The 12,955-nt window shown below is 42.3% G+C and overlaps 1 protein-coding gene across 1 annotated transcript in view; it reads right to left on the bottom strand.

Moving 5' to 3' along the window:
- The window catches only part of LOC136399243 (zinc finger protein 595-like), a 32,445-nt gene extending 21,642 nt beyond the window's left edge, over positions 1–10,803 (bottom strand). The window contains exons 1-2 of the mRNA XM_066374245.1: positions 10,645–10,803; positions 5,984–6,145 (exon numbers count right to left, since the gene is read on the bottom strand). Of these exons, the coding sequence (XP_066230342.1) occupies positions 5,984–5,998 (15 nt within the window). The 5' untranslated portion in view covers positions 5,999–6,145; positions 10,645–10,803. The remainder of the gene's footprint in view (positions 1–5,983; positions 6,146–10,644) is intronic.
- Between the last annotated feature and the right edge of the window lie 2,152 nt (positions 10,804–12,955).

Below are 12,955 nucleotides of genomic sequence, written 5' to 3'. Positions count from 1 at the left end.
CTTATTTCCACAGATACGGGACTAGTAGATACCTTCCAGAAAATTAAAGCCTCGGCATAAGTTGGAAATAGAAAAAAGGGAAATTTGACAATTAAATAAACTTACCTAGGAGACAAAACATTTTTTAATTAAGACTAAGACTTCAAAAAACATCATTGACTCTGTTTCTAGCAATGCTAGCTGTTGTGTCTATAACAATAAGCATAACTAACTATTCTTACTAAGTTTATATTACTTAAATAAGCAATGTTGAATAATCACTGTATCAACATTATGTAAATCAACCTTTAGAAAAAATGTTAAAAATATCCTCAATCTTTAATAATCCATTATATAAATGACATATTAATAGCTTATAAAAATAATGCTGAACTTTCAGTCATCCTTAAAAATGCTTCTGAAACCTTAAATCAGTGTAGTTTGATTGTAGTTAAAGACAAAATTCAAACATCCTGTCCTATTAACATTGTTACCGATTCACAATTATGTAGAACATACAATTAAACTTATAGAAACTGTTTATATTTCAAATAATAGTTCTAGATTACACAAATTGTTTCAAGAGTTACAACTTTTATTGTAGGAATGAAATTTGTCTATCTATATAACTCACATTTGTTCTCATACAGCTTTACCAGGACCTATGTCTACTACAGATAATGAAGTTGATTAATTACTCATTAGATCAATAAAAATAGCTACTAAGTTTTATACAAAGACTCATACAAATAAAAGATTTTATGAAAAATTTAAAATAACCTGGCAAAAAGCTTGAAATATTGTTAGAAACTGTCCTCAGTATAGTATTATAAATACTCCTTTATTATCAAGAAAAATGAATCCTAGAGGACAACACAGTAATAACCTATAACAAATAAATATTACTCATATTTCTTCTTTAAAAAAAAACTATCTTATGTACGGTTTTATTAATATTTATTCTTCCTGCCCTGGCCGGTTGGCTCAGCGGTAGAGCGTCGGCCTAGTGTGCGGAGGACCCGGGTTCGATTCCCGGCCAGGGCACACAGGAGAAGTGCCCATTTGCTTCTCCACCCCTCCGCCGCGCTTTCCTCTCTGTCTCTCTCTTCCCCTCCCGCAGCCAAGGCTCCATTGGAGCAAAGATGGCCCGGGCGCTGGGGATGGCTCTGTGGCCTCTGCCTCACGCGCTAGAGTGGCTCTGGTCGCAATATGGCGACGCCCAGGATGGGCAGAGCATCCCCCCTGGTGGGCAGAGCGTCGCCCCTGGTGGGCGTGCCGGGTGGATCCCGGTCGGGCGCATGCGGGAGTCTGTCTGACTGTCTCTCCCCGTTTCCAGCTTCAGAAAAATGAAAAAAAAAAAAAAAAAAAAAAAAAAAAATTTATTCTTCCTTTCAATAGGCCACACCTTTGCCTAAAGAAAAGGCTAATTATGTCATTCAACATCTTATTGAAGTTTTTAATGTTATAGGCATTCCTAAAGCAATTAAAATTGACAATAATCCTGTCTATACAGCTACTAAATCTCAACAATTCTTAGCATTTTAGAATATTAAACATACTACTAGAATTCCATATAATCCACAAGAACAAGCAATTATTGAATGTAGTAATTGCACTCTGAAAAATATGTTACTTAAACAAAAAGGGGGAGAAGAAAGGAGATTATCACCTAGAATTATGTTACACAAAGTTTTATTTACTTTAAATTTCTTAAATACAGGAGAAAATAATTTGACTGCTGCAGACATTAGACAAAAAGTAACAGTTCTCAGATTAATCAACCTATGCATTATAAAAGTGAGTTGAATCAATAGGTTCCTAGTGTAGTGCAACGTTGGGGAAGAGGGTTTGCTTGTGTCATCGCAGAATCCGGTGAAGTCCTTTGGAGTCCTGCTCGCAGAATTAAACTAACAACATGAATAAGAACAATAGATTCTTTCCATATCTGCCCACTGCTGAGATGGAAGAAATGAATTTCAAAAGAAGAATCATAAAGGTGTTGCTGCTTGGTATTGAAAAGGCTAAAATACCAAGTTAGGTTTAACTTAAAAAGCTGATCTTTAATGGTAAAAATATGCTACAAGCTACTAGAAAAAAAAAATGCTAACCTGTTTTTAGCAATGATTGCTTTGGTAACAATTCCAGTAAGTAGAGCTGAAAATTTTAGTTATTAGGCATATGCTCCTAATCCTCCATTAAGTAGAGCTATTCATTAGGAAAATAGTGCCTTTCCTATTTTTGTTAATGACTCTAATTGGCTTCTAGGACCTTTTCGTGATAGAGGTCCCTTAGCACCTTCGAAAGAATGCGTAAAATTAGAAAATCATACAACAGGAGTTGAGGAATTACCTATATGTATAGGACATGAGCCACATTGTTTAAACATAGAAGCTCAAGCTTGGCTCTCTATTGTCAAAGATAACAGTAAAGGAGATGAAAAAAAAAACCGTTTGTTACAAGGATATAGATTTAAAAGTAATACATCTGTACATAAAACGTTATAGATTAAAGCCCCCATAGCTCTGCCCAAGTTAAAGGGCAGGGTGCTGATATAAGGTGGCATAATAACAATGGTTTCTTTATAGCTGGTGGTCAAAGTAATCATACTATCATATGGCATAGAGGAGGGATGTCACCTCATATAAAATTTGGTCCTATACAATATCATTTGTGGAAAGTAGCCATGGCACTTAAACATATGTCAGTGTAGAAAGGAAAAATCTGGAGAAATTATCCTTCTAATCATGTTATGTTAATCTTTAAGAAGAATGAAACACATTTCATATCTGCTTGTGTTAGATTGCTTTATATATTTGTTATAGGTGAAACCAAATAGACAGCTGAAAATTATTCAATAACTTGCAATAAGTGTGCTTTTTATACATGTATTAACTCTTCTATTCTTTTTAATAAAATAGTCAAAGTCTTAACATTTTAAGAACCTGAACAGGAGTCTGGATCCCAGTTCAGATGCATCGGATGTGGCAGGGTTCCCTTTCCATGATGCTGTTACAACATCTTAAGTCCTTGAAGTGAACCAAGAGACTAGTTGGACTAATCATCACCATTATTATGGGACTAATAGCTGTAACCACCGCGGCTGCTGTATCTGGAGTTACATTACATCAAAGTATACAGACTGTGCACTTTGTGCAAAAATGGCATGAAGATTCTGAACAACTGTGGACTTCTCAATAACGTATAAATAGTAACATTAATACTAAAGTTAATGATTTAGAACAGACTATGATTGTGTTAAGAGATCAAATTGTTAGCCTGCAAAGACAAATTAAGCTAAGATGTGATTAGAATGTAACTACTTTTTGTGTTACCCCTATTTCTTAAAATCATACTTATTTCCATTAGGAAAATGTTAAAAAAGCATTTGTTAAATCATGATAATGTAACTGAAGAAATCATTAAATTACAAAGACATATTCATGAAGCTTTTCAAAGAAAATTAGAAATTCTAACATGTCAACCTATATTGACGGGATTAATGAATAATTTATCACAATTAAATCCTATTGAATATATTAAAGGATTTTTGGAATCCACTGTAAGACTTTTTATAATAATATTAATTCTATATTTTCTTTTATATATAGTCTGTCGACAAATCAAAGCAAGAAAAGTAAGGGATGAATGACAGAAGGCTGTGTTTTCTGTGGTGCTTCATAACATTCCGCATAAACAAAAAGGGGGAAATGTAGTGGAATAACCTATTGCGTGGCCTTGGATGGGAACACAGCCAACAAGAAAAGAACGTTTTGCCACGAGAATTGTTTTGTGACTTGAAGGCAGGTCACTGAAACAGGTTTGTGTGACTGAAGGCAGTTGCTGGGCTTTTCTCAGTAAAACATTCTCATAAGATTTCTGTACCTTCCAAGGTTATCCCTTCAGATAAGGAGAGGAATGTTATGGGATCCATAGAAGCAATAGCAATTAATGCCTTCTGATATTATGTTGTTACTAAGCTATCTTGCAGGTGCACTCCATGTATCTTTACGTAAAAGTTATACTTGATGTTATGCCAATTTCTCAGTAAACAAGCTTTTTGAAGTCTTGTGAATAAAATTAGGACACAGCGCAAACTAGGGGCCATTTGCCTGAGCGAGCGGTGGTCCTTTGCTAGTCCTTGATGATTCTGTCTGCTGATCTCTCTCTCTGCGCCCCCGACTCACAACAACAGTCTGTCCCTGTCTATCCCTCTCTCTGACTCTGTCTCTGAAAAAACAAACAAACAAAAAAACCCAAAAAAACTATATGATTATTGAAGTGTCAGGAAAAGCAAGAAGGTGCCTAACCAGGAAATGGCACAGCGGATCGAGTATCGACCTTAAATGCTGAGGCCCAAGTTTGACACCCTGCGGTTGCTGGCTTGAGTGCGGGCTCACCAGATTGAGCATGGGATCATAAACATGACTGCATGGTTGCTGCCTGGAGCCAAAGGTTGCTGGTTTGAAGCCCAAGATTCCTGGCTTGAGCAAGGGGTCACAGAGCTCCATTCCCTGGTCAAGGCACATATGAGAAAGCAATCAATTAACAAGTAAAGTACCACACAACGAATTTATACTTCTCTTTTCTCTTTCTTCCTGTCTTTAACTCTCTCTCTAAAAAAAAAACTCAAAAATACATGCCAACAGTGATAATGGAGAGTGAGCCTGCAACATGAGTTTGGGGTATCATGAAAATTTATACGAACAACGTCTGGTTGGTTAAATCTTCTGCGTCAAAAGCCAATGTTGGCCCTGGCCGGTTGGCTCAGTGGTAGAGCATCGGCCTGGCGTGCGGAAGTCCTGGGTTCGATTCACGGCCAGGGCACACAGGAGAGGCGCCCATCTGCTTCTCCACCCCTCCCCCTCTCCTTCCTCTCTGTCTCTCTCTTCCCCTCCCACAGCCGAGGCTCCACTGGAGCAAAAGATGGCCCAGGCGCTGGGGATGGCTCCTTGGCCTCTGCCCCAGGCGCTAGAGTAGCTCTGGTCGCAACAGAGTGACGCCCCGATGGGCAGAGTATCGTCCCCTGGTGGGCGTGCCGGGTGGATCCCGGTCGGGCGCATGCGGGAGTCTGTCTGATTGCCTCCCCGTTTCCAGCTTCAGAAAAATACAAAAAAAAAAAAAAAAAAAAAAAAAAAGCCAATGTTCTCCAAAAAATAAAAACAGAGTGTCCACTTTAAAAGCAACAAAAACCAAGGAGAAGAGGGGAGCTTCCAGATGACACAGGATGGTTTTGCACACCCCTCACAGATCCCTACTAGACCCTTGTTAATCACAAAGGGGAACTATTAACTCTCCAGTGAACTGGGCTCCTCAGCCATCTGAGTGTCAGGTGACTGAGGCACATGAATAAACATGTCATCACTGCTGTGACATTACCAAAAAACCACACATAAATGAGGAAATATTTGAAAATTATCACAAAAAACATAAGTTTTTTGTAAATGTCAATCCACATGTACACCCCACATTGTTTTCTCCAATTGTTTCTTTGAATAGCAAGTCTTTCTCAGCAATCTAGTAAGCTCTTTTAGCTGCTCTTCTCTGTCAGAACTTCCTCAGATTTTCTGACGCACAGAAAGTGCATTTCCTTAATCCTGACCCACAGAGCTGACGCTGCAGCCAGATGAACCTAAAGCCTACACTCCCTTCTTCACTGATGCCCGAGCCTCTGACCATCCCCACAGGGATGGTGGACACAGTGCCCTTCCAGGTTGATCCATCACAGAGGGGATGTTTCCAGTAGTTGAAGGTCATTAATTCCAGGCAGGAATTGTTCATGCCCTTAGGGAGCCTGAATAAAGAGAATGCACAGAAGGCTCTAGGATATAAAAGAAATATACAAGCTGCTGACCTTAATAATGAAAAGAAAAAGAAAAAAGTAAGAAAATGGGAACATCAAACATCTTCCATTAGCAAGAACACCAGAAGTAGAGGTTTCAGGTCCTTAATTCATGAAGTTCGGAGGAAAAGCAAACACAGCCTCTGCCCAGGACACACTGCTTACCTGAGAAGCAGCCATTCTGTCCTGGTCCTGCTCCTGCTTGTTCTCTCAGGCAACAGTATGTTGAGGAGTCAAATCTGCATTTTGAGAATGTGCCGCTGCAGGTGTCCACACAGCCCCTCTATCCGCTTCAGCCACACTCACAGACAGAAGGACCTGGAAACACTAAAAATGTTAGGTAGAATAGGCAGTTATTAGGACAGGAAAAGGAGAAGGTGATAAATGGGAGTTTATCTCACCCATTAAAAGAGGGAGTCAGCAGTTTAAGGTCTGCCAAAACAAAATCACCAGATGTTCAAAAGGTATTGAGACCCCATATGTTATTCCCAGTATCAGGAAAGGGAAGCATTAAAATTCACAGGTGAAAAGCATATAATCTCTAACACCCCCAAATGGTAGGGGCACTTGGCCCTGGCCTATTGGACCAATGGAAGAGCATTGGCAGGGTTCGATTCCCGGTCTAGGCACACAGGAGAAGCAACCATCTGCTTCTCCACCACACCCCCTCCTCCCTTCTGTCTCTCTTTTTCTCTTCCCTTCCTACAGCCATAGCCCCACCGGTTCAACCATGTTGGACCTGGGTGCTGAGGATGGCTCTTTGGCCTGACCCAGGTGCTAAAAATAGCTCAGTTGCCAAGTAACAAAAGAATATCCCAGGTAGCTAGAGTATTGCACCATAGGGGGCTTGTCTGGTGGATCCAGGTTTAGGCACAGGAGGGAGTTTGTCTCTTGGCCTCCCCTCTTCTCATTTAATTTAAAAAAAAGTAGGAACACTCAGGCTAGCTAAGTTTGCCCTCATGTGCCTTTTGCCAAGTGTATAGCTTTGCTTAATACACTGCTTTCTTTGCTTGCATACTATGCCCCGGCCCTCGCTTGAATTCTTTCTCATGAGGTAGACAAGAATCAAGTAGGGAGAAGCCTCTTTAGACTTGAGCCTTTTCCATTGATAAAGACTACCCTCCTGTCCATCCTCATGGAAGATTTGAAAAAAAAAAAAAAGCTCCTACAGGGAGACCACACTGTATTTTCTTTCCTGTCTCATGTGCTCTCCTCCCTCAGACGTCCACACATTCCCACAGCAATGAGAACAGCACTGCTCTCCTGAACGCCCAAACCCAACACAACACCCTGTCACCTCCCCTGACCATCCCTGCTCCCCACTCTCACTAATGCATCCTGGGCGCTCTCCTCTCTGGGGCATGTTTGTGCCCTGCCACATCCCTTTGCCTATCTGTCTCCTAAGCTCTGAGGGCCCCTCTTTTATCTCTGAAACTTGTTCCAAGTCCACTTCTTCTACCTATGTGACTTCTAAAAGAATTTGTTTGTTTGAGTGAGAGAGAGAGCAAGAGAGAGAGCGAGAGAGAGAGAGAAGTGGGAGGGGAGAGGGGAGAAGTAAAGAGGAGGAGAGGGAGATAGGAGAAGGAGAGACAGATAGGAAAGGTGAAGATGAGAAGCATCAGCTCATAGTTGCCACACCTTAGTTGTTAAACGATTGCTTTCTCATATCTGGCCTGACCATGAGGCTCCAGCTGAGAAAGTGACACCTTGCTCAAGCAAGCAAACTTGAGCTCAAGCCAGCAACCTTAAGCTTCAAGTCAGTAAACTTTGGGCTCAAGCTAGCGATTATAGGGTCATGTCTGTGATCCCAGGCAAAGCAACCCTGCGCTCAAGCTGGATGAATGAACCCACACCCCAGCCAGCGACTTCAGGGTTTAAAAAATTTTTTTTTTTTAAGATTTTATTTATTCATTTTAGAGGAGAGGGGAGAAAGAGAGAGAGAGAGAGAGAGAGAAGGGGGAGAGGAGCAGGAAGCATCAACTCCCATATGTGCCTTGACCAGGCAAGCCCAGGGTTTCGAACTGGCGACCTCAGCATTCCAGGTCGATGCTTTATCCACTGTGCCACCACAGGTCAGGCCAGAATTCAGGGTTTTGAATCTGGGTCCTCAACCTCCCAGGTCGATGCTCTATCCACTGCGCCACCATCTGGTCAGGCTAAAACAAATATTTTGATGCTGCTGGTCCAGTGGCTGAGTGGATCAAAGACCAACTCAGTGCACCATAGGTCAAACTATAGGTACACAAATAAATGGAACTAAATTTTCCTCTCTCTTGTCCCCAATTTTAAAAAATAGCAAAAAGCAAACAAATGCATCCAGGAACTGTCCTGCTAATCTCTGGGCTCACCATAGAATCACTGGGAAATTTCATTAAATAAAACAACCATGGCGCTCCACCCAGAACAGCTTTCCAACTCTGTCGGGGTGGGCTCAGGTCATACCTTTCTTAAAACTCCTGAAGTGACCTAACTGGAAACAGGTGGGGACAGTTCAGTTTTAATAAGCATGCAGATCTCTTCGGAATGAGGGCTCCACTCTAAGCCAGGGGTCTCAAACTCGCGGCCCGCCCACCAATTTTGTGCAACTCGCAGACTAATCAAACTTCGTGGATTAGTCTGCGGGCCAGTCTGCAGGCCGCACAAAATTGGTGGGCGGGCCGCGAGTTTGAGACCCCTGCCTAAGCTATGGTTCTGCAGGTCTGCAGTGGGGCCCAGGATATGGCATCTTTAGCTCCGTCCCTGTGGTGCCTGCATTGCTCCCTCAGAGCTGATTTCAGGAGCAGTGGCTGACAGGTACCAGACCCAGCACCCTCAGATCGCTAGGTATATATTTAAAAGGAAAACAATTTCGAATCATTTTTAATGTAATGACTTCTATGCTCAAAACTGAAAAAGTTGATGAACAAAGTGGACTGAGGAATGGAAGAGAGGCAAAAACGGGGTCACAGGGACCAGAAGGACAGCAGTCAGAGGGAAGACGTGATGGGATAAGAGAAGGTAAAGGGATTAGTAAAACTATAAATATATAACATAGAGATATAGATAATGGGACAGAAAATCCTACAGGGATGGGAGGAGGAAGTTAGGGGGAGGGGGCAAAGGGGGTATAAAAAGGGACATAGGGGAGGGGGGAGTGAGTTATATTCAGTGGGACACTTGAATCCATGAAAACACAAAAAATTGAAAATTAATAACAATTTAAAAAGTAACAAAACTTAAAATGTTGAGATTATCTCATATTTATAAAAGAATGTTAAAAGCTTGTTATGAGATATTACCAATGTGTATTTCAGAAGTTAATGACTATGCAGAAAATCAGATCTTCAGCAGATGAAGATTCATCTCAAAGTTTTCTTAAAATGAATTAAATGTGAGTTGTAGAATAAAAATATAAACGCACTGGACAGAAACAATATCCAATGCTTTTAATATTCCCTGAAAAAGCTAAAACTTACTTAATTTTACCAACCAATGTCACCCCAATACATTCAACTTAAATAAAAAAGAAATAAAAAGATTCATGTGCTGACAGACTCAGTCATTTTTTGGCCTTGGCCCCCTCCCTTCTGCCATCTCAGGAGCCGAGAAGAGACCCATGAGAAGTCTCATCCCTCTGAGTGAACAAGGGCTTCAACTGGAAGCAAGTGATCATAAAATTCACAAGCCCTATAAACTGAGAATTTGTACTTCTCATTCAAATCTTTTTAAATAAAGCATTTCAGCAACTGTTAAATAGATTATAAAGCCATAAACCCGTGTATCACCACTTAATCATGCACACCCCATGGGCTCATCATTCAGCAAGTCGGGGTCCCCTTTCTTCCTGCTTCTAAGTACTTCTGTAAATCAGTTTCTGCGTCTTCCCTGCTTCTCTGCACCATCGTCCTTTCCTGGGTTCCCCTCCCCCCTCCCCAGCTCTTTCTCCCGTTTTCTTCTTGTCCCTACAGGTGCTTCGTGAAACTCGAGAAACGTATTTCACCTGAACGTGCTCGTTGCCCCTGATCTTTGAGTGCTCCTATCTCCACGCAAGTCCGCGTCATTCTCCACCCAGCACGCCTGTGTCTCCTGCTGCCCGTTTGTCCTTGTCGTCCCCCTGCCCCCCAGGCTGACTCTGAGCTGTTTCTCCCTCGGCTCCCTCATCCCTAAACCCCTTTTCTGTCCCTACTCGCCCCCCCCCCCAGCTCTCCTCCTCTGAGCCACTCCCTCCTTCTGAACGGCCCGGTCCTGCGCCCCCACTTCTGCTCCCCAGCCCCCTCCCTGCGCCCTTCTCTCCGGGCCCCTCCCTCTCCTCGGGGTTTCTCCCCTTTCTTCCCCTCGCGCTCCTCTCCCCGGTTACTGTCACTCTCCCCGTCGCGGTCCCGTCTCCCCGCACCCCCACGTGGCCGTCTCTTCATGGCCCCTCACTGACCTCTCCTCCCCTCCCGTGTCTCTCTCCGTCCCGACCCCTCCCAGCCCCGCTCTGCGCGTCCCCGGGGCCCCTTCGCTGTCGCCGCTCCCACAGCCCTCCCCGCGCGGGGCCGGGGGCTCTTCTGGGGACCCCGCGTTCTCGCCCGAATCCCCGCCCCGTGGAGAGTGTGCTCTTCCTGGACCCGGGCCTCTTATTAAACGGGTTGGGCCTCAGGTGGGGGTCCGCAGGTCCCCAGGCCGGGGTGGGGGCCCGCCCCCTCGTGACCGAGGCAGGAAACTCCACAGCAGGGGGGTCCCACGCCCAACGGAGGGGGGGGCACGGGCGGGGCGGCCTCAGAGTTTCCCCGGAAACCGACGCGGAGCCCCCACCCGGCAGCGAAGCGGGCAGGCTCGGGGCCTCACTGGGACTCCGCACTCACCGCCGGGGGCTCGGGAGCGGGGCTCTCGGCGTCCGCAGCGACCCTCAGGCTCCTCGCGTGCAGGAATGGGGCCGGGGAGGGTCAGGTTTAAACCGGGAAGCCCGTTTCCAAATCCCTGGCGATCTCAGACACTCCAAAACCGCTTCAAGATCCGGAAGAAGCTGCGCTTGCGCATTGCCTCAAAAGCTGGGCGGGCTCTCACGTCTGAGCGCTTTCGCAATGGGCGGGGCGTGAGTAGTGGCCAGGTTTTTGCCCAGACCACCGAATGGAGGGGCGGATGCAGGAATGGGATCCCACCCGCCTCCACCTCGCTGTCATTGGTTGTAGCTTTTCTTTTTTTTTCCCTTTTCCAAGTGAGAGGAGAGGAGACTGAGAAGAGGGTCTTCTGTATGCTTCTGACTGGATACCTGGCTAGACCACCTATAAATAAGGTGACCAACTTTTTTACAAAGGACAAAAATAAATTGAAAACAATATCGTAAGTAAAAGGGACATTTTATTCATTGCACGACAATACACTATAATACAATAAATGCATAATAAAAACATTTGTAATATTTTATATTGTAATTATGCTTACATGCTTAATTTTTAATAATTGTAAGAAAATATTATCTAGATGAGTACTTTGCCATTGAATATTTTTTGTCAATGTACCATCTTATAACAATACATTGAAAATATTTGAACAAGAAATATCCTTCATATTGAATCTTACTGCAAGTGCTGCTGCTAGAGTATCAACATTCAATCTAGATTTCTCACTTGTTGCCTGACCAGGTGGTGGCGCAGTGGATAGAGCATCGGACTGGGATGCGGAAGACCCAGGTTCAAGACCCTGAGGTGGCCAGCTTGAGCATGGGCTCATCTGGTTTGAGCAAAAGCTCACCAGCTTGGACCCAAGGTCGCTGGCTTGAGCAAGGGGTTACTCGGTCTGCTGAAGGCCCGCGGTCAAGGCACATATGAGAAAGCCATCAATGAACAACTAAGGTGTCGCAATGAAAAACTGATGATTGATGCTTCTCATCTCTCTCCATTCCTGTCTGTCTGTCCCTATCTATCCCTCTCTCTGACTCTCTCTCTGTCTCTGTAAAAAATAATAATAATAATAAAAGGTGAATTCTAGATTTCTCACTTGTCCAAAAATCATTAGCAATTGAAAAAACTCAACTGCTGCATTAGTTCCAAGGCAGCACAATGTAAATTGAACAAGAATAAATAAATTTTCACATGGAATATGTTCATTTTTGAAGTGGTTGAATATTTCCACCCATCTTTTATCAATTTCAACATGTTCATTTTCCCATTGTATTAATTTTTCAGATTTTTAAAAATTCTTCAGAATTTAAATATACATTTAGTCTTCTAATTTCTGCAAAGATACAACTGTCTATTTTGATGTCTGGCATTTCTTTAGATAAAAACTCAAGACAAGATTCAATATCTGTCCAATATACTTGTGATGAAGTCTAAAAACACCATTGAAAACTGTTATTTCCGTGATGTTTGTTTCAGAACATTCTTTGATATACTGAAAACATTTCTGATAAAAATTCTGCACTTCTTAGGTAAACTTTTGTTATGCCTGGATTTGATTCCTCTAAGTCTCACAATTTTCTTTTTATAATTAAAGGAAGAAATTTTTCTTCAAAATGAGATTTATATTGAAGGATAAAGTAATTGAAAATAAGACTAACTTCCGAAGCTGAAATGTGTTCACCTTCAATCTTTTGAATTGTTTTGTGAAAAATAGATGCTTTATTATGTACAAATATATTAACATCTCAGATATTTTATTATTGAAAAACAATTCCAGGATTTTAGGACATTTGTCTAAACTTAAAAAATATGAATGGAGAGTCTCAAATAATTGTAGAACATGCTCTGAAGCAGGTGTTAGAACAGGTCATCTAACTTTTGAATATCCTAAAAGTTTTTTGTATTCAACATTTGCTTCTTCACAAAATTGTTTTAAAGTAGCAACATGAACAGTAAAATGACTAAATGCAAATAAATTTGTTATTACTTCTACATCAATTGGCATAGCACATGACCTTGTGTTTATTGCATTTGACAAAATATGTGCATTACAACCTATTCCTAGTATTTTCTTTTGGAGTAACTCTTGTGATTTTACATACACATTATTCACCCCTTTGCATCTTTGCCCACCAAAATTTGTATTTGTATTATCAGCCGTTAGTGCAGAGGTTAGGAACTTTTTTGGCTGAGAGCCATGAATGCCACATATTTTAAAATGTAATTCCATGAGAGCCATACAACGACCCATCTACGTTAAGCATTATCCAAT

Source organism: Saccopteryx leptura, chromosome 3 (genome assembly GCF_036850995.1).
Source record: "Saccopteryx leptura isolate mSacLep1 chromosome 3, mSacLep1_pri_phased_curated, whole genome shotgun sequence".
NCBI classification, from domain to species: domain Eukaryota; kingdom Metazoa; phylum Chordata; class Mammalia; order Chiroptera; family Emballonuridae; genus Saccopteryx; species Saccopteryx leptura.
The sequence above is the reverse complement of the archived record's forward strand: the minus strand, read 5'-3'. Positions and strand labels throughout refer to the sequence as shown.